Here is a 27,135-nt window from a genome sequence, read left to right on the forward strand (position 1 = left end):
TGGTTAGCTAACAAGAAGCAGACAGAGGGAATAAATGGGCCCATTTTCATGTTGGCAGGTGGTTATTAGCGGAATGCCACAGGGATCAGGTCTGGCATCTCAACTATTTACAATCTATATAATGACTTGGATAAAGGGACTGAATGAGTGTCTATAAAGGGATTTATACAGGTTAAGTGAGTGAACAAAACATTAGCAGATGGAGTATAATGTAAGCAAATATGAACTTGGCAGGAAGAATGGAAAAGCTGCATACTATTTGAATGGAGAGAGACTACAGAACATATGGTACAGAGGGATCTGGGGGTCTTGGTACCTCAGAATCACAGAATGGGTACGCCGCAGAAAGAGACCATTTAGCTAATCGTGTCTCCACCGGCTCTTCAAATTAACATTATGGCGTAGTGCCATTCTCCTACCTTTTCCCTGTAACCCTGCATATTGTTTCTGTTCAATTAGTCACAATGAATCACAAATAATTAGTGTGCATTTGCAGGAAGTAAATAGGAAGGCAAATGGAATGTTGGCATTTATTGCAAGAGGGACTGTATACAAAAATAAGGAAATTATGCTACAGTTGTACAGGGCGTTGGCAAAACCACATCTAGAGTAGTGTGTGCAATTTTGGTCTCTTTATTTAAGAAAGGATGTAATTGAAATCGAAGCAATTCAGAGAAGGTTCAGTGGATTGATTCCTGGAATGAAGGGACTATCTTATGATGAAAGATTTAGCATGTTGGGTCTGTGCCCATTGGAAGTTAGAAGAATGAAATGTATAAGATCCTGAGGGGGTTTGATAAGGGTAGATGTTGAGAGGATGTTTCCTCTTGTTGGGGGGGTCTAGAACCAGGTGGCACAATTAAAAAATGGGGGGTCTCCCATTTAAAACTGGGATGAGAAGATTTTTTTCCTCTGAGTCTGTGGAATTCCCTTCTTTAGGGAGAAGTAGAGGTTGGGTCATTGACTATGTTCAAGACTGAATTAGATAGATTATCAACTGACAAGAGTATCAAAGTGGTAGATAAGAAAGTGGAGTTGAGGCCACAATTAGATCAGTCACGATCTTATCGAATGGCAGAGCAGTCTTGAGAGGCCGAACGACCTACTCCTGCCCCTAATTCTTGAGCTCTTCTGTGGTCATAAGCAACTACAAATTACAACCAATGTGCTAATAATAATGAAAATTAAATCAGCTGGCTGAGAATAATAAAGTTGGCATAAATACTGCATACATTTCAGAGTAAAAAGAGCCAGCAACAAGCGCTGGGTTCCTTCCATCTATGTTTTTAAAGTTTATTTATTAGTGTCACAAGTAGGCTTACATTAACACTGCAATGAAGTTACTGTGAAAATCCCCTAGTCGCCACACTCCGGCACCTGTTCAGGTACACTGAGGGAGAATTTAGCACGGCCAATGCACCTAACCAGCACGTCTTTCAGACTGGGGGAGGAAACCGGAGAACCCGGAAGAAACGAACACTGACACGGGGGAGAATGTGCAGACTCCGCACAGACAGTGACCCTAGCCGGGAATTGACCCCGTGTCCCTGGTGCTGTGAAGCAGCAGTGCTAACCACTGTGCCACCATGTCGCCCAGATGTGCTATCACAAAACCCAAGACTCAATGTTACTTGCCTTTACTTTAACATTCAAGCAATTAATCACTCAGTTTGTCTACTCTTCAGTGTTTAATAATTATACCCTCCCATTCTTTGCTCTTCCTCTGAAAATGGATCAAACTACCATTTTCCACCTTAAATTGCATCTTCCTGTTCATTCTGCTAATTATTAATGTCCTTGTAGTTTTTTTTAAACTTTGCCTCACTGTTTACCAAACTTTTTAAAGAATAGAAAGACATTCATTTTTACAGCACTTTGCACGACCATCAGACATCTCAAAACACTTTACAGCCAATGAAGTATGTTGTGAAGTGTAGTCACTGTTGAAATGCTGCAGCCAATTTGCATATGGCAAGTTCCAATGTAATAATGACTAAATAACCTGTTTTTGTGATGTTATAAATACTGTCCAAGACACTGGAGAAAATTCCCTTGCTCTTCTATGTAAATAATGCCTTGCAGCCTTTTACACCCATTAATGCAGGCAGAAGGGACTTTGGGTTTAACATCTCATCTGAAAGTCGGCTCCTCTAACAGTGTAGCATTGCCTCAGTACTGCACTGGAGTGTCAACCCTGGTTGTTGTGCTCAAGCAATTGAGCAGAACTTGAACCCAGAAACTTGAGTCAAAGACAAGGCTGCTGCCAGTTGAGCCGTGGCTGATGATTTTTCTTTTTTGTTTATTCGTTCATGAGAAGTGGGCTTCACTGGCAGGCCAGCATTTATTGCCCATCTGTAATTGCCCTCGAGAAGGTGGTGGTGAGCTACTTTATTGAACCGCTGCAGTCCATGTGGTGTAGATACATCCTCAGTGCTGTTAGGGAGGGAGTTCCAGGACTTTGACCAGTGACAAGTGGTGCAGAAGGATGTGGAGGTTTTGGAGAGGGTACAGAAAAGATTTACCAGGATGTTGCCTGGTATGGAGGGCACTAGCTATGAGGAGGGGTTGGAGAAACTTGGTTTGTTCTCACTGGAACGACAGAGGTTGAGGGGCGACCTGATAGAAGTCTACAAGATTATGAGGGGCATGGACAGAGTGGATAGTCAGAAGCTTTTTCCCAGGGTTGAACAGTCAATTACTAGGGGGCACAGGTTTAAGGTGCGAGGGGCAAGGTTTAAAGGAGATGTACGAGGCAAGTTTTTTTACCCAGAGGGTGGTGGGTGCCTGGAACTCGCTGCTGGGGGAGGTAGTGGAAGCAGATACAATAGTGAGTTTTAAGGGACGTCTGGATAAATACATGGAATAGGATGGGAATGGAGAGATATGGTCCCTGGAAGGGTAGGGGGTTTTAGTTCAGTCGGGCAGCATGGTCAGTGCAGGCTTGGAGGGCCGAAGGGCCCGTTCCTGTGCTGCAATTTTCTTTGTTCTTCAGCAGTGAAGGAACGGTGATGTTTAATTACTAAATTTCAACATTGTGTGCCCAGGTTGAAATTGGCCATACATACAGAACTCAAAATTGGGCCAGGATCTAGAATTCGTGGAATATAGCACTTTCAACTCTCCACCAATTCAAGAAACATCAAGCCTTACCCTGTTGCCCCTGCTTGTTAACAAAGCTATGATGCCAGATTATTATATGCTTGTATTTTTGGGACAGGCCTCCTATTGAATAATTTACCAAATTTTTCCCACAACTACTTCTACTCTACATGCATAATGTAGCTGCATGCCCTCTGTGTACCCAATCTGACAAAAATAAATCAGCTGCTTTTAGTGAAAGTGGTCTAAATGAAAGCATCTCAGGATAAAAGAGCAAGTATTTCAGATGGTTCTCGCTGGGTTCACGAATTACACTTACATTGTTATCCTCATCAGTTTCATTTTCCTTATTAGAGTCAGTCAGGTAATCTGTGTTTTCCTCCTCCTCTTCATCATCTTCCTCATTCTCAGAAGCATCCTAAAATTAAAAAAAACATAATTTCTTCAAAAAGTGGTCAAAGAGTCATCTCAATTAGTTGCCATAACTAGGTTATGGGAAGTTAATGGGTTGCTTCTTTTAATAAAAATAGTTAAACATTTCAGTTTGCTTAGCCTAATTTCTAACATCAGAGTCTTCTGGACTCAACATTGAGTTCAACAATTTTGGACTATGAACTTTCCCCTCCATCTCGACTCCCCACTTTTGTTTTCTGTTATTCGATTCCCTGGCTTTGCCCAACACAACTCACCGCTCCCTCAGATGGCCACTGTCTCTTGTTCAGTTTTGCTCCTACTGACCTGTTCTCTTATTAACACATTCGGCTTTCCATCCTTTGCAACTATTAACACTTGAGTCGCTAATGACACCATCAATAGTTCTTTTGTCTCATGTCCATGACATCTTTGCCAATCTCTCCTTCAGGATGTTTGCGAAATAAGATAAAGTTTTCTTCTGCTAAGTACAAACTAAATGAAATTATAGCTGTTCAAGTAAGTAATAATAGATGCGAACAAAATACAGTAAATTAGGCCTAATTATTTCTCAGATGGACCATGCCTATTCACGATCCATAAACATAGAAAATAGAAGCAGGAGTGGGCCATTTGGCCCTTCGAGCCTGTTTCACCATTCATAATCATGGCTGATCACCAAATTCAATATCCTGATCCTGCCTTCCCACCCCCCCCTCCCCCCACCCCCCGTATCCCTTGATCCCTTTAGCCCCAAGAGCTATATCTAATTTCTTCTTGAAATCCACAGATTCACCACTCTCTGGGTGAAGAAATTTCTCCTCACCTCAGTCCGTAAAGGTTTACCCTTTACCCTCAAACAATCACCCCTAGTCTGGACTCCCCTACAGCGGGAACATTTTTTCTGAATCTACCCTGTCTAACCCTGTTAGAATTTTACAAGTTTCTATGAGATCCCCGCTCACTTTTCTGAACTCAAATGAATATAATCCTAACCGATTTAGTCCCTCCTCATACGACAGACCTGCAATCCCAGGAATCAGCCTGGTAAACCTTCGCTTCACTCACTCTATAGCAAGGACATCCATTCTCAGATAAGAGCACCACCATTCTCAGATAAGGATCCTGCTCACTTATTCTCCAGAGGCAAAGAGCCAAGAGTCATGGAGTCATTTACAGCAGAGGAGATAGTCTTTGGCCAAAGTCTGTGCCAGTTCCTCGTCCAGCAATCCAGTCAGTCCCATTTCCCTGCTCGATCCCAGATAGCCTGCAAGTTTATTTTCTTCAATTGCCCCCACATTTCCTGCATAAAACCCAAACCGGTCATAATCTTTGCAAATCAATCTCTTTTGTTCCAAGAGAACAACACCAGCTTCTACAACTTTGTAGCTCAAGTTCCCTCTCTCTGGAACCATTTTGGTAAATCTCCTCTGCACTCTCTCAAACACTCACACATCCTTCCTAAAGTGGTGACCAGGACTAGTTTCAATATTTTAGTTTGGCCTAACCAGTGTCTTATAAAGTTATTGTGAAGTTTCCTCTACAACATTACCCCCTCCAAAAACTGCTAATCTGATCATATGTGACACATTGTAAATTGATTGCCTTCTTTTAAAGGGCTTTTTCCATGGTTGTCGCTCAGAAATGATCACTTTCCATAAGATCTGATAGTTGTTACTGCTCATTTCATTTCCAAAAGAAGGTACAATCCAATTTATTTTGGGAAAAAAAAGGATTTTAAATCAACACAGCATTAAATAGCAAAATAGGCATTCTGAGCAAAGATAGTCCTTTAACAAGTCCTGAAAACAGGACTCAAGAACAGAAGCTAAACAGATCTCTGAATTATGCCAATATTGCATAGCCCACAAATGTTATCTACAACTTACTTTAAACAAAACATCTTGTTCCCACATGGAGTAAACTTTAACATGTGCATGGTCCTTATTTACTTTTGAAGTTTACATATGATATGTTGCTGAACTTGCAGGGTCATACCAACCATTCTGCAAATGGGCTGCAAGCACCCAATATTGGCACAAGATTACTTGAAAGCAGCTTCAAAAAGGCCACTGTTTCAGCACCCCAGTTGGGCCTCGGGACTCATCTGGTTGTGTCAACATTTGCCAGATTTTTAAAATAACCAAGCAGATAACACTGCTACTCAATAAAATATCACAATAGCAAGCTGGGCTCAAGGGTTAATGTCCAGTTTACACATCTATCCATAGGCTGCACAAATTGGGGAAAAAAAAGTGTATGAACTTTGAGATAACGACATAAATAATCCAGAAAAGGGGAACTTAGTGTTAAAAATGATTTTAATTTGAATTAATGGGTGCATCGGCTGTGATTCAGAAGGTTGTGAATTCAATCCCACTCCAGGAGAGCACAAAAGTCAAGGCTGCCACTCCAATGCAGTACTGAGGGAGTACTGCACTGCCAAAGGTGCCATCTTTCAGATGTGCCATTAAAGGGGTGGATTCTGCCCTCTCCGGTGGACATAAACGATCCTATGGCACCATTTTGAAGAGGAGCAGGAGAATTTGCCCGAGTGCGCTGGCCAATATTTATCCCTCAAACAACATCAGAAAACATCATCACATGTTTGCTGGTGGGAGTTTATGTGTAAATTGACTGCTGCATTTCCAAATTACTACAGTAACGTTCAAAATTAATTGACTGTAAAGCCATAGGCGACATTTGCTGCTTACGAAAAGTGTCACAAACCCGGATGATGTTAACTGCGTGGGTGTCCCAACTTGGAAACGCTGGTTCATGATGTGTATAGTTTTGTCCACAGGAAAGGTGTAAAGGGCCACCCAGTGAGAACAGTAACCAGCCCAGAAGTAGTATAAGACTTATTAAAGACTATGTAATAAGTCTTAAATAGAGATACATATACACGAAGAGGACTATAATAATCAAAGACAGTTACATATAAGATTACTAAACACACCCATGCAGTTTAAATAGGAATTAACTTGCTGATCCAAAGTACATTTATAAGATCTGAACTCTTTCAGGACTTCCTTCTGCCCAAACTTCATTCAATTCTATAGATCCATAAGTAAAGGCCAGCTAACAGTTACCACACTGCATACAATTGAGTAGCTACTCTGGGGAACGTCTCCTTTTGATTCAGCGAAGATGTGGGTTTTACCTGCCTCCACGAAAGGTAGTTTGTACCCTCTCTTCTGGTCTGCAGACCAGCACTGGCTTACAGGCTGCTAGCTGGGCTCTGCGCCTCAGACTGCTAGATGAATACAGACTCCGTCCTTCCACAAAACGGTTGCCAATTATATCATTGTTTCCCTTTGAAGATACTCTGTCTGTCCCCTCGGCTTCTGTTCGTTCTGACATTAGCATTTGTATGCCTTCCCTGAATGGTACCATCATCCCCCCAAAGTATTTCCCATTAGCACGATGATGCATGTTCTTTTGGTCTGTCTGTAACTGCTGATCTCGCTATTGGGACTCACACCCTGTGAAATACCTTTTGAAATGCTGGTGGCTTTGGACCTGCTGGCACATTCATGACAAAAGTGCTTTATAAATGCAAGTTTTTTAAGCAAGTTTGAATTCAAACCAATGGACTACATCGTCTTAATACCTCTTGAACATCTAAAGTGCTTCACTTGTGAATTGATTTAAAGTTTATTTATTAGTCACAAGTAAGGCTTATGTTAACACTGCAATGAAGTTACTGTGAAATTCCTCTAGCCACCACAGTCCGCCGCTGCCTGTTTGGGTCAACCAGCACATCTTTTAGAATGTGGGAGGAAACCGGAGCACCCGGAGGAAACCCACGCAGACACGGGGAGAACATGCAAACTCCACACAGACATTAAGAGTCCTAAATTGCTTTAGAGAAAAACGTTGCCGATTCTCTCACATTAATATGAGATCAATGGTCAAGTAAATTATTTCGGATAGACTGGGTTAAGGAATACTGTAAGAAGTTTAACAACACCAGGTTAAAGTCCAACAGGTTTATTTGGTAGCAAAAGCCACACAAGCTTTCGGAGCTCCAAGCCCCTTCTTCAGGTGAGTGGGAATTCTGTTCATAAACAGGGCATATAAAGACACAGACTCAATTTACATGAATAATGGTTGGAATGCGAATACTTACAACTAATCAAGTCTTTAAGATACAAACAACGTGAGTGGAGAGAGCATCAAGACAGGCTAAAAAGATGTGTCTTGTCTCCAGACAGGACAGCCAGTGTTTCACAGTCAGAGTTTCACTGGCTGTCCTGTCTGGAGACAATACACATCTTTTTAGCCTGTCTTGATGCTCTTTCCACTCACGTTGTTTGTATCTTAAAGACTTGATTAGTTGTAAGTATTCGCATTCCAACCATTATTCATGTAAATTGAGTCTGTGTCTTTATATGCCCTGTTTGTGAACAGAATTCCCACTCACCTGAAGAAGGGGCTTGGAGCTCCGAAAGCTTGTGTGGCTTTTGCTACCAAATAAACCTGGTGTTGTTAAACTTCTTACTGTGTTTACCCCAGTCCAACGCCGGCATCTCCACATTAAGGAATACTGGCAGGATACTATGCTCTTCAAACTTTGCAATGGGAACTCAGCATCAGGGCTTATACCCCTAGTAACACAGGGCAGCACTGGAATGTCAATGCAAGAGAACAACATTCGGAGTGCAGTTACTCAGTTGCAGTCAAATGTAGAAAAGTGAAGTGCCAACAGAAACATTTGTTTCCAATCATGCTAATTTGGTATCATAATGCCATGGGACTAAGCGTTCTTAATAGTTTCATAGCTCATTGAGCCCACTCTTGCGATGAGAAAAAGCCCTCAAAAATAATTTGTCAGTATATTCTAAAGAAAGCGAGTTGAGATGAGAGCATAAATTGCTAGAAAAACTAAGCAGGTCAGGCAGCAAGAGTTAACAGTCAGGTCAATGACCTTTCATCGGTAATTTGAGACATTTAAAAGTAAGCCTTGTAAATCTGTTCCGTAGGGAACTTTCTTGATGACCATTCACAAATGAAAAAAGCAAAATGTTATGGAATCTTCCAACCTCTCCTTTTCCTTAGGGTAAAAAAGAATCACAATTTTGTGGATCAGCTAATAACTGTTTATTGCTAATTTTTAAGCTAATGCCCAGTGCTTATATGTCAAGTATTAAAATAACATGATGCTTGCAAAACCAATTTGACAGTGGAAATCCACCAATCATGCTTGCCTGCCACCCATTTAAGGCAATGGTTTTGATGGTCAATAGAAATCGTACCTCTTCTTCATGTTCATTCATTTCACTTTCATTCCCGGACTGTTCTTCTGTTTCCGCTCCACCCTCTTCCTCCTCATCATCATCGTCATCATCCTGATTCTCTTCTCCTTCGCCCAGACCGGACAGCTTATCCGACTTGGAATCTTTCCCATCAATAACAAGGCCTAACGAAAATATAGCAAATTTAATTTTGAAAAAAAAATTAATCGTAACTTTTTAAGCCTTACAAAATCAGGTACCAAGGACCATAAGAAATTTCCTAAAATGGGATACAAGCATAATTACTTTGCCAAAATAGTCTACTGGTAGGAATTTAAGGAATTCTCATTAAACTCACTTTCCAGTTTGCTTTTCATTCCTAGCTCCTCTCTGTATCCCTAATTCAATGGTAAAAGGAGTAAGTAGGTTCTCCCATTCCTATTCTCCCTATAAACCACTAATTTAGTGGAAACTGAATTCTCTGAATTCATCCGGAAACCGGGTTCGATTCCCGGCTTGGGTCATTGTCTGTGTGGAGTTTGCACGTTCCCACCGTGTTCGCATGGGTTTCCTCCGGTTTCCTCCCACAGTCCGAAAGACGTGCTGGTTAGATGCATTGGCCATGCTAAACTCTCCCTCAGTGTATCCGAACAGGCACTGGAGTGTGGCAACCAGGGGATTTTCACAGTAACTTCATTGCAGTGTTAATGCAAGCCTGCTTGTGACACTAATAAATAAACTTTACTTGAACTTTACTTATTTGGCCACATTTTTTTCCTTTTCTGGAACACAGTGAATTACAATAACATCCTGGACTTCACTCAGCACCTCCATTTACAAAACAGCTGATGACTGCAATCACAAACAGAACGGAGGTAAACAAAAACTACAGGCGAGGTCCTGCCATGCTAGATTGACATTAGCACTTTAATAAACACTATCTGATGCCATGTTAATGGGACAATATTGCCTATCCTAGGTAAATGACAGCTCTCCCTCTGTAGTGCACTGAAATGTCAGTTTTACATTACATGTGTACTGGAATGAAGCTTGAACCTCTTCATTCAAAATATACACATTTTCAAGTTCATTACTGCCAAAAATTCTATTTTTTCAACTGCATAATTCCAGCTACTAATGTTATATCCTAACTCTTTTCAGAGGAGCCACTAGTCCCATCAGTGCCAATGGAGCACACAATATAAATGATCAACTGCCATCAAAATAAGACAACACCATAGCTGAAGGAAGATTAAATGGTTTGTGCAGACAAGAACTTAAGAGATAGGCACAGGAGCAAGCCATTCGGCCTACCAAGCCTGCTCCATCATTCACTAAGATTCTGGTTGACCTGATTGTGGCCTTAACTCCACTTTCCTGTCTATCTCCCATAACCCTCAACTCCCCTGTCAAGCAAAAATCCATCCAATTCCACCTTGAATATATTCAATGACCTAGACAGCACAGTTCTTTGTGTAAAAGAATTTCAAAGACTAACAACTATCTGAAAGAAAATTGTTCTCATTTCTGTCTGAAACAAAGGAGCCCTCGCTCTGAAACTCTGCACTCCAGTTTAGATTCCTCCACAAGAGGAAACCATCCTCTTAGCATCAACTCTCTCAAGCCCACTCAAAATCTTATAGATCCTTGACAAGGACCAAACGAAGAACTTTAAGGACCGGATCTTTCTGAAATATCTTATTACAATAAGTTACAAGCAAGTATATGGTTGGAGCACATTTTGTCATCTATAGCTGTTATCTATGTTTGAACTCATTGCACTTAACACATTTTAGTCATCGCATGTTTATCTTTCACCGTTTAATGGCAAAAAGTTGTTTCAAGCATGACACAGCTCCTACACTACACTGGGGAAAAGAAAGTTCAGGGATATTGTTACACATTGCAAAATGTCAAATTCTCCCCAATCAGATAAGCAAGGGAGAATTGAAATGGGAAACTCCCTCTATACAAAGATGAGAGAATTAGATAAAAACAAGGAAGGGGAGGGGAAAATACTTACCATAGAATCTCTAAAGAGCCAAAAGGGCCATTTGGCCAATTGGGTCTGCACTGACTCTCTGAAAGAGCATCCCACCCAGGCCCTCTCTTCTCCCCTATCCCGTAACCCCATGCATTTACCATGGCTAATCTACCTAACATGCACATCCCTAGACACTAGGGTAATTTTAGTATGGCCAATTCACCTAATCTGCTTGCTGCACAGATGAAGAAGAAAACATAATAATGCTGATAATCTGAAGTAAAGCTATAGCACGAGAGTTCTGGATGAATTTACCTCAAACATGAACCATCTTTCTCTTTTCGAACTGGTCTGCTATGCTTTGCCATAATTTCCTGTTTTTATTTCATACCCTGCTTAACACTCGACCTATCCTTCTGCCAAAAGCATCCCTAGACAATGCTAAGTGCTTAAACCACACACAGCTTTGCAATGAGACTTAGGACAGGAATAAGATATTGAGTCTGTCTGGACAGCAAGAACAAATTAAAATAAAACATCAACCCACTTGCTCAAAACCTCTTTAAGAAATTGTTGATTGCACAATAACTCTTTCGATAAGGGAGATAAAATATAAAGATACTCATTGCTAAATGGGTTTTGTTTATCATTTCACATAGCCAAGGCTGCAAATCTCAAATTCTCATGTACAGTATATCTCTTTTAAAAAATTTAAATGGAATGAAACATTCCTTAATCTTTGAAATTCAGCTTTCAAAGGGCTCTGAAGGACTGAAGATTTTTTTCCATTTCAAAATAAAGATACAAAGGAAAGATTAAAAAGAAATATTTAGAAAACATATCAGTTTTTTGAATGAGCAAGTTCAGTTAATGGAGGTAAGGGTTTGATAAAATTGCAGGAACTGTTAAATGATTAATTACACATGTAACAACTCTCATTTTAATGCAACATTCCAAGGATGGTTATCAAAAAAAGTACGAGACTGAACAATAGTGAGGCCAGTCAAAAGGCTGGCGGGGTATTTACATCGCAAAAACTGTTGACAATGTGAACTTGCCCGATTAATTATCATATTTTACTAATTTTCAATCCAGAACTCCCTTATGTAGTTCACTAGTAAGTAACAATGAGTGGCTGAAAAGTAAGTGAATCACCAGATCTAGTCTTGGCTCTGCAGCAGCACTCTGAGTCAAGCCTCAGTGATCGAAATGCATCTGGCTCTTCCTCAGTCGCTGAGCATGGTGTTGTAATTTGATGATTCTGGTACATGTGTGATTAGTTGAACTGACCCCTTCTGCGCTATAAGATTCTATGATGATATGAATTCCTACTGGCATGGACTGACAACACAAAATTTTCACAAAACGGAACTGCTAATTTGGCAGAAATTGGCAATTTCAGACAGGACAATAGTAGATCCATTGGTGGTTATTTTCCAAAATTCTTTGGACTCTAGAATAGTTCCTACAGATTGGAGAGTAGCCAATGTATGCCCGCTATTCAAAAAGGGAGGTAGAGAGAAAACTGGGAACTATAAACCAGTGAGCCTAACGTCGGTACTGGGGAAATTGCTAGGGTCCATTATCAAGGATTTCATAGCTCGGCATTTGGAAGGCATTGGTATAATCAGACAAAGTCAGCATGGATTTACAAAAGGGAAATCATGCTTGACAAATCTATTGTAATTTTTGGAGGACGTAACTAGTAGAGTTGACCGAGGAGAATGAGTGGATGTGGTTTATTCAGGCTTTCAGAAGGCTTTCAACAAGTTCTCATATGGCAGACTACTATGTAAAGTGAAAGCACATGGGATTGCAGGTAATGTCTTGAGATGGGTAGAAAGTTGGTCAGCAAATAGGAAGCAAAGAGTTGGCATAAATGGGTCTTTTTCTGATTGTTAGTCAGTGACTAGTGGGGTTCCACAGGGATCTGTGCTAAGACCCCAACTGTTCACATTATATAATAATGATTTGGAAGAGGGAACTGAATGTATCATCAGATGATACTGAATGTACTGCAGATGATACAAAGTTGGGTGGGAGGGTGAGCTGTGAGGAGTATACAGAGATGCTTCATCGTGATACGCACAGGCTGAATGCGTGGGCATCTGTAAGGCAGATGCAGGATAATGTGGATAAATGTGAGGTTATCCACTTTGGTAGCAATAATAGGAAGGCAGATTATTACTTGGATGGGTGTAAGTTGAGAGAGGTGGGTACTCAACGAGACCTTGGAGTCCTCAGTGCATCAGTGGCTGAAAGTAAGCGTGCAGGTACAGCAGGCAGTAAAGGCGGCAAATGGTATGTTGGCCTTCAGAGCGAGAGGATTTGAGTACAGGGATAGGATGTTTTGTTGCAGTTGCATAGAAACTAGAAGGAGTAGGCCATTCTGCCCTTCAAGCCTGCTCCGCCATTCATTTTGATCATGGCTGATTATCAAATTCCCCTTTCCTTCCATATTTCTTGATCCCTTTAGCCCCTAGAGCTATATCTAATTTCTTCTTGAAATCAGACATTTTGGCCTCAACTACATTTCGTGGTAGTGAATTCCACACATTCACCACGCTCTGGGTGAAGAAACTTCTCCTCACCTCAGTTCTAAAAGGTTTACCCCTTATCCTCAAACTATGACCCCTAGTTATGGACTCCCTCACCATTGGGAACATTCTTTCTGAATCTACCCTGTCTAACCCTGTTAGAATTTTACAAGTTTCTATGAGATCCCCCCTCATTTTTCTGAACTCCAATTAATATAATCCTAACCGACTTAATCTCTCCTCATGTGACAGACCTGCCATCCCAGGAATCAACCTGGTAAAGCTTCCTCCCTCTATGGCAAGGACATCCTTCCTCAGATAAGGACGCCAAAACTGCACACAACGGAGAAAGTGGGAGGAAGAATTGTTTTATATTTTAAAAATTCCCAAAGCTCATATAGTTTATCAATGCCTGATCGCTGAACAAAGCAATTTTCCTCAACCAAAAAGTGCTTGGAATGGAAGACTTTTCTTTAGGAAAGTAACAATCAATCAATTCTTCAAATTTTTTTTATTTCCAAGAAGCAATTGTCCCTTTATTTTAAAATTAATCATGAAGGGAACTAAATCCAAGGCAAATTGGAAAAAAGTCAAATGAACTTTCAGCAACCTAAAGTCATCAAACTCCAAACTACCCAAAATTCCAAGAATTTAACTTATTTATTGCTGTACCATAAATGGCAATATCTTGGATACTGTATCAGTTGTGATAGGTTTGCCAATTATTGTAACAGAAGACTTTTATCTGAGAAATTCCTTCCCCACCCTTGCTAAATCTGAGACAAAGAACAAGAGCCCATTCAAAACTAAGCTCTCAGCATTTGCCAAGTGTCAAAATTAACAATAACGTACAAGCACTCTACGGCCAGATCATTCGCATCATCCCAGTTTGTTAAACTCTCAAGTGGAGAAATTAATTCACTTAAAATGTCGATACATATCCAGCTGTGCCAGAATATTTAGTGCAAGTTTTCACAGCTAAAATCAACTTCCACCTGCTATCGACTGGTGTACTTTTGTCTGAACATCCTCCTACAGAAGATGTTCAGACAAAAGCATAACTGTAACTCAGTTTACCTGGTTTATTATTTAAGAAAATCTGGGTTTTGTCAATTGTTCATCTTGTTAAGACAGCGATTATCAGAGCCTTCGATGTCATAAAATCCCTACAGTGCAGAAGGCCCCATTCTGCCCACCAAGCCTGCACCCCACCCAGGCCCTATTCCCATCACCTCAAGTAGTTACCATGCTAACCCCCTTGACACGAAGGGACAATTTGGCATGGCCAATCAACCTAACTCACACATCTCTGGCACTTGGGAGGAAACCGCAGCACCAAGAGGAAACCCACACAAACACAAGGAGAACATGCAAACTCCACACAATCACCCAAAGCCGGAATTGAACTCAGGTCCCTGGTGCTGTGAGACAATAGTGCTAACCACTGTGCCACCGTGCTGTCCCGTGTCAGTAAGATTCTATGATTATTCTCCAATAGATGTTAAAATAGCAGCTCTCTAAGCAACCTCAACACCCTTGGGATACTGTGGAGAAATATCAGCCAAATTTCCTTAAATAAACCCAGCCCAGTGCATGGACAGTTCAGAGGACAGTGACACAGTAGCTTTAACATAGTAAAATGACCCAAACTGCTTCAAAGAAGCGTTATCAAACAAAATTTGATGCTGAGCTGCATAATTAAAGCAGGCAAGATAGGCTTTAAGAAGTGTTTGAAAGGAGAGAAGAAAGGTATATAGGCTGAGAAGTTTCAGGAAGGTATTCCAGAGTTTTGGGCTTTGGCAGCAAAAAGCATGGCCGTCAATTGTGGAGCAATGATAAGAGTCATAAGAACTAGGAACAGGAGTGGACAATTTAGCCCCTCGAGCCTGCTCGCCATTTAATACAATCAGGGCTGATCTCATCTCAGCCTCAACTTCACTTTCCTGCCTGTTCACCATAGTCCTTCAAATCCTTACCAATTAGTAATCTGCCCATCTCTTCCTTAAATCTGCTCAACGTCCTAGCATCTACCATGCTCTGAATTCCAGACTCAGGACCCTTTGAGAGAAGTAATTTATCCATTAGCCCGTTTTAAATCTGCCACCCCTTATCCTAAAACTATAACATCTTGTTCTAGATTGCTCTACAAGAGTATACACTGTCTCCGTGTATAATTTGTCAATCCCCTTATCATCTTGTACTTGATCAGTGTACAGATATCTCCCTGAAAGATATTAAAATTGGGGATGTGCCAAAGACCAGAATTGAAGACCTTCAAAAAGCTCAGAGGGCTGGCGGGGATTATCGAACTAGGGAAGGTTGAGGGTTTGAAAACAAGAATGTAAATTTTAAAACTGAATCGTTGCCAGATGGGGAACAAATGCAGGTATTCAAGCACACTGGTGATGGGTGAACAGCACTTGATGCAAACATGAACATGGCTGCAGTACAGTTTTGGATAAGTTTATATTTATGGATGAAAGAAGATGGGAGGGCAGCCACAATGTAGTGGGATAGTTAAGTCTAGAATTAACATAAATACAAGTTTAAGTCAGGAAAATCAGAGGATCCGGAAAGATTCTTAAAATGTATTTATCTTCCAGATGAATTCAGTGGAAAGTTTTGGGGCAGAGGTACAAGGAAGAGATATCTCTTCCCTGTTACCTCTGCCCCAAAACTATTAGTTAACTATTTAGCCCATTGTGTCTCTATTAACTCCTTCAAAGAGCAATCCAGTTACTCCCACTCCTCTGCATTTCCCCATATCACTGCTATTTGTTCTCCTCAAAGATTTATTACATTCCCTTTTTGAAGACCACTATTAAATCGGTATTACCATGTCAGAGGAAGAGCTTTCCAAACCTTAGTCACTCATTGCATAATAATACTTGGTTTTCTGCCCATCACCTGAAATCAATTCTCTCTGTTTTTTGATTCTTCAGCAACTGGAAACAGTTTATTACTTAATTTTAGAATGACAAGTTTTAAAACACGGAAGGATTAAACATATTTTTCTGTTCCTTCATTTTGAGTTTGTAGCTTTGATTGGCAGTCAACACAACATTTGCTCTGCGCTGTACCAGGACTGCAAATGATTGAAGTGCAGTGAAAAAAAATTAGTCATGTTCCACAGGCATCACAATATATATTGAGCCATTCCTCACCTAGCTTAATCAAGAACTCGCGCTCGAGTTCCTGAATTTGTTTGATAGCCTCTTCCAGGGAGCCACAGAATTTCATCTTTGGTCGAAGCAGCTCAAGAATGTCACTAATCATGTAGTCAACATCAATAGGAAAAGGGTGATCTTTCGTCCACACATCTAAACTCTTCTTCCACCAGATATAACGCTACAGATGCATAAACAGAAGGTTCTAGTTGTTATCATATACAGAAATTATGTAATAATAATTCTAATAAATATGAAATATAAGTCCTCATTAAAAAATAAACTAACAGCAGCTGAATGAATAAATAATGGAAAACCACAGAAATTACACTCAATTATACCAATTTTTTGTGAAGATATTGAAATTATTCAAGTTAACAGTACTATAGTAATCAGAATATCAGGAAAAAAATAAAAATAAACTGGACAAGGTGCAAATGTGATGTAGATAGCAAAAATAAAAAAAATTCAGCTTGCAAAATAACTGGGAAGGAATTAAATGACAGGTTAGAGCCATTCATTAGATGACTTGCAACGTTATTCACACAAACTATACATGAACACGTTTTCAGTCACAATAGCTCTAACAGAAGTCAAATGTATAATTTAGTTCCTATTTGTTTCTATAAATGGTTCCATTTTGCAGAACGTTTTTGAAAATCCGCCTTTTCGTCGATAGATACAACAACTCAATTTCTGACTGCATTCAAAAACATTGGCACCTTGATGCAGAAGTCACTGAAGAACTTAGTTGCTGTCAGTACAACTGAACAGCACACACCTCTACCCTATCCTTTCCCAATTTTAACAGCTATTATACAACTGCAAATAGAATTGCTGTCTTACAAGGACTGGACAGTGGGACAGCTTGATCAGTCAGACTGACAACTGTCATGCTTTTTAATCTCCACTTTTGCCCTCTGGTTGCTTGAAGCACCCTTCTATTGCCTCGAGTACCTGAGACATTTATTTGTTCAGATGTCAGTGCTGTAAGTGGTGCAGTGTGTTGCGCTTTTGCCTGAGTCACAAAGTTGTGGGTTCAAACCCAACTCTGAACGGCGGCACGTAACCCCAGTCTGCCAATTCAGATTGATATTAAAGAAATAATGCACATTTATGTAGCACCTAGTATGACTCAGAGCATCCAAAAGCACTTCACAGACAATGAAGCACTTGCAAATTGTAATGAGTGTTGCAGGCACTATAGTAATGCATAAGGTTAACACAGTGCAGATAGCAAATTTGCACATGGCAGTTTCCAGAAACAGCATGAGAAATAATAGCCAGATAATCTACTTCAGGGATACTGGTTAAGGGGTAATATTGGGCAGGAAACAGGGAAACTCACCTCCTCTTCATACAGTGACATGGAACCTTGTATGTCTAATTCAGGGGACAGATATGGCCTGAGTTTAAAATTTTATTCAAAAGATGATACCTCCATCACTGCAGCACTCACTCAGTACTGCAATTAGATCTCTGCCTACATTATGCACGCACGATCTTCTCAATCATTGTTGCACCTTACAAAATGTCAAATTCAATGTCCCTGAACTTCCCTTTTCTCCAATGCAGTATAGGAGCTGCAGCATACCAGAAATAGTTTTGTTATTAAAAAGTGAAGAATGAAAAGTTGTAAAGACTATAGTGTTTGGTGTTACGAATTCAAACATAGATAACAACTATGGTTGACAAAACATATCCAGCTATGTGCGTGCTTATATCTTATTGTAACAAAATATTTCAGAACGATCGTTCAGGAAGTTCCTTGTTTGGACCCTGTCAAATCCCATGTTCTTTTGGGGGTTTGGCAGGGTAGATGCTGAGAGGATGTTTCTTTTTGTGGGAAAATTTAGAACTAGGGGCACAGTTTCAAAATAAGGGCCTTCTTTTTTAAGACAGAAATGAAGAAGAATTCAGAGGATTGTTAAACTTTGGAATTCTCTTCCACAGAAGATAGTGACGTTCGAGTCATTATATATATTCAAGGTGGAATTAGACAGGTTTTTGATTGACAAGAGAGTTGAGGGTTGTGGGAGACGGGCAGGAAAGTGGAATTAAGGCACAATCAGATCAGCTACAAATCAGTAGATAACACTTGATGGGCCAAATGGCCTACTCCTGCTGCTATTTTTTATGTTCTTATTTGATCTGTGGAGGGATACTTTAACTCATCATCTTGTGACTCAGAGACAAAAGTGCCACCACTGAGTCAAAACTGAGATCCCATGGTACCACTTGAAGAACAGCGTATCCTCTAGGAGCCCAAGCTAACCTTTCTCAATCTACTAAAACCAAAAGCAGATTTACAGATCATTATCTCATTGCTCTTTGTGGAATCCTGTTCTGCAGAGATATTTAATTACGTAATAGAAATTGCAAATTATTTTGCATGCAAAACACATGTTTCTGAGATATAATCACGTGGCTACATCAATGCAAGGATTTTTAGTCTCTTTAGCAAGACAAAGTTTGGTGCCATCTCCAAAAATATACACCAAAACAGACACCTTTACAATTCTAATTTTTAAGCATAAATGCTTGACACATCCTATTCATGTTTTTAGTGTTAAAGATATACAATTATATTCAACTTGACAATCCAATTTACTTTTGACGACACTATCCTTATAAACACATGCAAGGCAGGAGTAAGAAACCAGGAGCCAGATTCCCCAACCTCACTCGTAGCCAGCGTTCTCCTGTGAACGAAGATGTGGCTGAGTGCCAAATTCTCTGTCCTCGCTGGCAGCGGCAGTAGAGCGTGAACGACCAGAGAATTCCAGCCCAGACCTCTATTTTCTTTCAATTTGACTTGGCCATTTGACCAGAGCTGCATTTTGGTCTCAGTCAATGCACCAGAAAATGCTACGCTTTGCTGAGCACCAGTGGGTTATAAAGTAGAAAACTCCAATTAGAGCTCTTTGAAACATGCAGTTTTAAGAGCCTTTCATTTAATTTTATTTGACTTGATGCTTACTCTTAACAGAGTCAAATACTCTCCACAAGAAAGTTTAAAAATATAGGTGATTAGAAATCAGGGAATAAAATTAACTCAAGTTACCCCCTGCCCTACAAGGATTTTATAATTACACTCTTAACACTGTATGGAGGAATACAAAAAACAGCTTTTATAATACATATAGTTAACTTCCCTTTTGATTGTTTAAGTTTCAACCTGACACTTATTAGGTAACCAGCATAAAGAAGTGCGCTAGTCGGACAAAACTCTTGCACAACTGGAGTCTTTGGAACAACCGCTTGTTTGTTTCTTGTCCTCATTCCGATATGTATTGCTCAGACATTCAAAATATATTGTTGAATTCCCCGTGGTTTCGCTGACGGTTGGGGGAAATTGTATACCATTTAGTTGCTATTTTTGTAACAAGCTTTGAGTTTTTAATGGTACTATTCCTACAGCAAATCAATGTAATTCACTGATCTCAATACATGGGAATTTGACAGCAATACTAACTCAAACATTATTATACATCCAGATATACGTACTCTATTGCTAGTTTTAAATAAAGCTTGCTAAAGGGCTGCTTTAAATAATTTTTAAAAATTACCTGAAAATACACAAGGAAGCAATCCAATTTTCGTTTGCTGGAGCCTCTGTCAAAGTACTGCCCACAAGTGTCCAGCAGTGTGCAAACCAGTCGAATACGAAATAAATGTTCTGGTGGATCCAGAGGAGTTGCACTGCCATCAGCACTTATACCAAATGTAATAAATGAATACAAAATTCGGAAGATGACCGCAGATTCCACCATTCTATAATTGTACAATTCTCCAAGGAACTTAACACTGCTGATGCGCCTCTGATTGAATTTAGGCTGATTGACCTGAAAAGCAAAGGCAGCTTATCATTACAAGTGTACATTTGCAAAATCCATGGGTAGAAGCATCAGTGGCTGCAAGCATTAAGCAGACATTTTGAACTATGATTTGGTCCCGTATTTGTGCTGAGTTACCTGATCTCAATCAATGCACCAGACGATGCTAACTGCTGAGCACCACTGGGGTTATAAAGTAGAAAACTCCCGGTAGAGTTCTTTGAGGATACAACAAGCAGGGTGGATAAAGGAGAACCAGTAGATATGGTGCACTTGGATTTTCAAAGGACAAGGTGATGAATTGCCACATAAAAGTTTATTGTGCAAGATAAGAGCTTATGGTGTTAGGAAGAATATATTAGTGTGGATAGAGGATTGGCTAATTAACAGAAAACAGAGAGTCGGGACAAATGGGTCAATTTTCAAGTTGGTAAACTGTAACCAGTGGGGTGCCACAGGGATCAGCGCTGGACTTTCAGCTATTTACAATCTATATTAATGACTTTGATGAAGGCACCAAATGTATTGCAGCCAAATTTGCTGAGAATACAGAGTGGTAAGAAATCTAGTTCTGAGAACATGGAGGGTGAGATTTTCCAGCTGCGCTCGCCCCAAAGCCGGAATATCCCGCCCGAGGTCAATGGCATAGTGTGTGCCCCCCACCCCCCACTCCCCAGCTACAATTCACGTAGCGGGCAGGACGGGAAAATTCCACCCAGAGTCTGTGAAGGCATATAAATAGGTCAAGTTGAGTAGGCAAAAATTTGCCAGCTGGGGTATAATGTGGGAAAATATGCGGTGATCCACTTTTGTAGGAAGAACAGAAAAGCAAAATATCGTTTCAATGGAGAGCAGAGAATGCTGTGGTATAAGAGGGAGCTTGGAGTTCTCGTACATGATTCATACGAAGTAAACACAAAGGTACAGCAAGAAATTAGGAAAGCAACTGAAATGTTAGCCTTAATGGGAACCTTTGGAATTCTCCATCCCAGGGAGCTGCTGATGGTGAGTCATTGAATATATTCAAGACTGAGGTAGACAGATTTTGGAACTATCGGGGAGTCAAGGGTTAGGGGAACAAGCAGGAAGTGGAGTTGAGGTCAGCATCAAATCAGTCATGATCTTATTGAGTAGACTCAATATAAAGAAATGCTGCTTGCTCACGGTATGAGGGGGATACTGGTATCTGTAGGACCATACCCCAGTATTAACTCATTTAAGAGGAAAAAAAAAAGAATATTACCATTTTCACCACTTTAAAAAGTTCATTTTGTGTCATTACAAGTGATTTAATTTAATTGTGATAAACCATACGCTCCTTAGCAAATGCAGATGCCAGCAGTTTCTACAAACATCAATTTTGGAAAGGGGATTTGTTTCAATTTCTTTACACTGTTTCATATTGAGGTAAAATTTCATCACCTCCATTCCCAGACGGATGTCTTCCAGCACTCCATCTACAACATGTATTCCCACATCTTCTTGGTATGGCACTAATCCCGCCAATAGATTAGCAACACAGTGAATACTGTTGTATTTGACATTCCAGATGTTGATCATGCAGTTAATAACATATTCCTTCACCTCTGGATCATGCCACGCCAATTTTCTCATCTGTCTCAACACCTACACAACATGGAGGTTTTGTTAGGAATTTTATAAATGTACAATTTGCTTCTATTCCACACTTCAACTTCAATGATGGCAATTGATATACAAAGAAAATTCACTGTTTATTTGCAGATTTTCAACTGCTTTTTCCTGGTCCTGTGTTATTGATAGACCAAATGGAAACATTGAACATACTGAACCTACTCTTGCTTTTTCTCCCCTTCTTAGAATATATTTCATTGTGCCATTAGATTGCCCGACATTAATTGGAATGACAACCTGTTTCTAAGATCTTCAACTCAAGATAGCAATTAGGTGTTTCCAAGGAGTTGTTTGAGAAAGGAAATAACTCATGGTTTCTTCCCTCTGTCACCAAGGAATGCAAATAGTTTTGAAACACCACTGCACTTTCTGCTATAACAGAGATTGAGAAGGAATGCACCGTGTGGACATAAATAGTCAAAACTACATATCACTCTTCAGTGACACATGGCATCAGTATGCTGTAATTCTCAGCCAGGTATTTTTTTTAAGGTTTGAAAACAGTACACAATAGATCACCACAGACAGTTTGTGCCAAACATGCAGGAAACAGCAGTTTGATAAAGTCAAACAGGCACATTTTGCTATCAAAACAGGTTTAGATCGTGGTTTAATTGCTGATTGGCCAGGAAAAGTTGCACAATGCAAAATGCCTCTAAATTTCAAGCTGCAGGCTAGAAGCATACCATATGAAGCGAAAGGCTGTAGAAACATAGGAGACCATTCAGCCCATTGTGTCTGTGTCAGCTCTCTGAAAAAAATACCAATTTGTCACATTCTCCTGCCCTTTCCCCAGAGTGCTGCAAACACTTCAATTTTAAATAAATAGCCAATTCCTTTCTGAAAGCTAATCCTGAATCTGCTTTCACAACCCTTTCCACTCTGTTGAACATTAACGATTCCAATTCACAGAATCTCAGCATTTTTACAGTGCAGGAGGTCATTTGACCCATCGTGTCTGAACCAGCTCAGCAAATGAGCATCATGACTTATTACCATTCACTTGCCTTATCCGAATACCCCTGCACATTGCTTCTACTTAAATAATTATCTAATACCCTCTTGAATGCCTCGACTGAACCTGCCTCCACCACACTTCCAGGTGGTGCACTCTAGACCAGAACCACACTGTGTGGAAGCTTTTCACACATTACATTTGCTTCTTTTTCAAATTAAAATATAATGTTCTCATTTTTAAAAAATGCTTTGCATCCTCAACAAAAGATGATGTCTAGAGTATAAGTATTGGATATTCGATGCATATATACCCATTGAGTTGCCCTGGCGTTTGTCTCAGTAGGTCAGATAAGAACAGGAGTATTAAATTAGGTTATGCACAGTGTACATTTCTGATGCTAAGAATATTTGGCTGCTGTCCTTTAAGATGATAAATGTTAATGGCTATAATGTAACTGAACTTCAAATAATCAATTATTTTTGGTGAGGCTCCAGGTTTGAAACACCCAGCATTGAATTACTGTCCATTTTTATATAAAGAGAGAGACTGTTTTGAATCTGTCTCACAGCTTCAGGGTAATCAGGGTTTAGTTGCCATTTGTTGAGAAACTGTGGAGATCAGCTGCAGTTCAGAAGCAGCCAGCATTAAATTAATGGCCTCTTGTCTTTGCCATTCTATTTAATAACGTGTAAAATCTGGAGCAATCACAATGTTGTGAAAAATATTTGAAATATTTCTGGCATTCGGTTGGCAAATGTTTACCCTTTGATGAATACAGTTCTTTAATGCTCTCCTCTGGGTTCAATTTGTAAATGCATTGCCGAGCCTAGGATTTGTCTCACAGATCAGCAAGGTTCAATGCCCAACATGTATGGAAATAGGCCACCTCAGTTAAAGCAGCGACAGAAGTACTGCAACTGGCTTCAGCAGCCCTAGGTCAGGGATGGGAAGGTCCCAATCCTTATCACTAACTAGGTCATCCTATTTAAAAACCAGTGCGTGCAAGAAGTTCAGTCTAAACAAAAAAATCTCGCCAAGCTTGACAAACTGGCAGTCGCACTTGCTCAGCCTGGAACAAACAAGTAAGTTAGATCAGAAAGGAGAGATTAAGCCGAACATGTAAACTTCATTTAGGATCACAATCAGACTCAGCCTTTAATAGTCAGTTTGTTGACATTCACTGTCTGTTTAAAGTGAAGAATGAACAAATGGGAGATGTCCACGGGGGGTTGTAAATCATTCCTTTCAAAAGAGAAAACTATAAGCGGAGGGTGGCGGCGGCGGGGGGGGGACGACTAAATTGAGAAAAGCCATTCTTAAGCAGATTTTAACTCTGTACTACTCATGTGGTTATCATAACAAGTGTGAAGTATTTTGAAAGTTAGCCTGTGTGTTTGTCGACAGTAAACTAGCTTAAATAAGGTCATAGAGGTTTACAGCATGGAAACAGGCCCTTCGGCCCAACTTGTCCATGCCGCCCTTTTTGTTTAAACGCTAAAGCTAGTCCTAATTGCCCGCATTTGGCCCATATCCCTTGAAGGTGTCATTGTTCAGTTGTATAAAAGCAAACAGGTAAAGCATGGTGCTTCTAATTCGCAGATTCAACAGGGGATTTGATTCCATTATCAGGGTGACCACTGTTTGCTTAGCTAAGTTCATAGAACATTCAGCATTCACAATGCTGAGCTCAGAGAACTCATACACTGGAATAGAGGAGGTTCAGAAGAGATTTCAACATGAAGCTGAAAATTTTGAAATCAAGCTGTTGGTAGAACATAAGCCAATATGGTTTAACAAACACAGGGGTGTTAAGTGTGAGGGATTGCTGCAAATTAGGACACATGCAGCGTGTTTTGGATGAGCTCAGGTTTATTGAAGGTGAAATATTGGAGCTTGCTCATTGGAATAGCAGAGTCCAGCAAACAAAATAAATGCAATAACAGACATGTTGGTGGAATCAACACTGAATATGATTTTATCTTTTAAAAAGTGTTCATTCTCAGGATCCAATTAAGGCCAATATTTGTTCCCTATTCCTAATTGCCTTTGAAAATGTGGCAGTGAATCACCTGATTGAAACACAGCAGGATTAGAGTGAAGGTTCTTCCAGTGCTGTTTAGTAAGGGGTTCTGGGATTCTGATCCAGCAACATTGAAAGAATGGGGGCATGTACCCAAGTCAGGATGGTATGATTTGGAGGGCAATGTGAAGGTGGTGGTGTTTCCTTGTGCCTGCTGGCATTGCTTTTCTAGGTGATATTTTTGCAGGGTTGGGAGGTGCTGTCAAAGTAGCTTTGGCAAGTTGCTGCAATGCAATTGTAGTTGGTAGACACTGAAGCCATGATGCACCAATGATGGAGCAAGTGAATGTTTAGCGTGGTGGATAGGGTACTGAACAAACAGGTTGTCGTGGCTGGTGTTGTGCTTCTTGAATGTTGTTAGAGCTGCACTCATCCAGGCAAGTGGAGATATTAAAGTTTATTTATTAGTGTCACAAGTAGTCTTACATTAACACTGCAATGAAGTTACTGTGAAAATCCCCTAGTCACCATACTCCGACGCCTGTTCGGGTACACTGAGGGAGAATTTAGCATTTAGCACCTAGCCAGCAGGTCTTTTGGACTATGGGAGGAAACCGGAGCACCCAGAGGAAACCCACGGGGAGAACATGCAAATCCACACAGACACTGACCCAAGCTGAGAATTTAACCCGGGTCCCTGGTGCTCCATCATACATGTGACTTATGTGTTGTGAGTGGTGGGCAGGCTTTGGGGAACCACTCACACTGAATTCTCAGCCACTGAAGCTACAACAGTTATGTGGCAAGCACAGTTGAGTTTCTGATCAATGTTGACTCCCAGGATGTTGATGGCGGAGGATTTGATGGTGGTAGCGCCAAGGGAAGGTGCTCAGATTCGCTCTTGTTGAAGATGGTTGTTGTCTGGCACAAATATAACTGGTCAGTTCTCAGTACAGGCCTCACTGCATGTGGCACAGACTACTTCATTATCTGATGAATTGCAAACAGAATTGAACATGGTGGATCATCAGTGAACATCCCCAGTTCTGATCTCATGATGGAGGAAAGATGAAGCAGCTGAAGATAACTAGGCTTTCCCAAAGAACTCCTGCAGCAATGCCTTGGGGTTGAAAGAATCAGCCTTCAACAAGCATAACGATCTTTCTTGGAGCCTGGTGTGCAGATTTTGTAAACATGCTTTCCCCAAAAGAAGATATTTAATGGAGTGAATAGTTCATTTAATTAACTAGCAGTTACCTTTTCAGTTGTGACCTTGGACAAGTCCTTGTAGAGAAGCTTGCGGATATATTCCTGAAGGGGTGGGCGCTTCTTCCTCACGGTTTTCTCAACAGGTGGTGGGTTACAGTAATAGTATGCATTTTCCACCATTGTTACATAACGAGCATCTAAGTGCATTGCCTGCTTCTTACGCATCATTTGCTCCTGAAGAGAGGGCATTGAAAGTGGTCAGCATTATTGGGATAAGCAGAAAATCATATTCACAAGAAGACAGGAAATAGGAGAAGGGGAGGCCATATGGCCTTCTGAGCCTGTTCAGCCCTTCAGTACAAACATGGCTGATCTTGAGCTTCAGCTTTCTATATCTCTTGATTCTGAGACACCAAAGATTTGTTCATGCCAGTCCTAAATATAGTCAATGATAAAGCATCAACAACCCTCGGGGTAAAGAATTCCAAAGATTCACAAACATTTATAGTGAAAGAATTTTTCCTCCTCTTGGTCCTAAATGATTGACCCCTAATCCTGCGGATGTACCTGGTATTCTAAATTCCCCAGCAGACAGAAACAACTTCCCAATCTCTACCCTGTCAAGACCCCTGAGAATCTTGTATTGAAAGAGATCACCTCTCATTCTTCTAAACTCCAGAGAATGTAGGCTTAATATACTTAGTCTCTCCTCATCCTTGGGTTCAATCTAGTGAACCTTTGTTGTGAGTCTCCAATGCAAGTGTATCCTTCCTTAAATATGGAGACCAAAACACACAAACATAGAAAAGTTACAGTGCAGAAAAAGGCCATTCACTCCAGTGTGTCTGCGCCAGCCAAGAAAATAGTAAAAATAATCTAGATACTCATTTTAATCCCATTTTCTAGCACCTGATCTGCAGTTTTGCAGGTTACAGAACTTCAAATGCAGATCCAGGTGGTTTTTAAATGAATTAAGCATTTCAGCCTCAGCCACCAACGTAGGCAGTGATTGAAACGCCTACCA

General features: G+C 40.4%; 1 protein-coding gene across 7 annotated transcripts in view; it reads right to left on the bottom strand.

Moving 5' to 3' along the window:
• Window positions 1-27,135, bottom strand: part of upf2 (UPF2 regulator of nonsense mediated mRNA decay) — a 136,131-nt gene that overhangs the window by 52,931 nt on the left and 56,065 nt on the right. For 4 of the 7 annotated variants that reach the window (XM_078235941.1, XM_078235940.1, XM_078235944.1 and 1 more), the window contains exons 14-19: window positions 26,160-26,345; window positions 21,694-21,897; window positions 20,005-20,280; window positions 16,433-16,616; window positions 8,769-8,932; window positions 3,419-3,517 (exon numbers count right to left, since the gene is read on the bottom strand). In XM_078235941.1, the coding sequence (XP_078092067.1) occupies window positions 3,419-3,517; window positions 8,769-8,932; window positions 16,433-16,616; window positions 20,005-20,280; window positions 21,694-21,897; window positions 26,160-26,345 (1,113 nt within the window). The remainder of the gene's footprint in view (window positions 1-3,418; window positions 3,518-8,768; window positions 8,933-16,432; window positions 16,617-20,004; window positions 20,281-21,693; window positions 21,898-26,159; window positions 26,346-27,135) is intronic. The other 3 variants (XM_078235946.1, XM_078235945.1, XM_078235947.1) reach the window with 1 other exon arrangement.

The sequence above is a fragment of the Mustelus asterias genome, chromosome 19, assembly GCF_964213995.1.
Source record: "Mustelus asterias chromosome 19, sMusAst1.hap1.1, whole genome shotgun sequence".
NCBI lineage: Eukaryota > Metazoa > Chordata > Chondrichthyes > Carcharhiniformes > Triakidae > Mustelus > Mustelus asterias.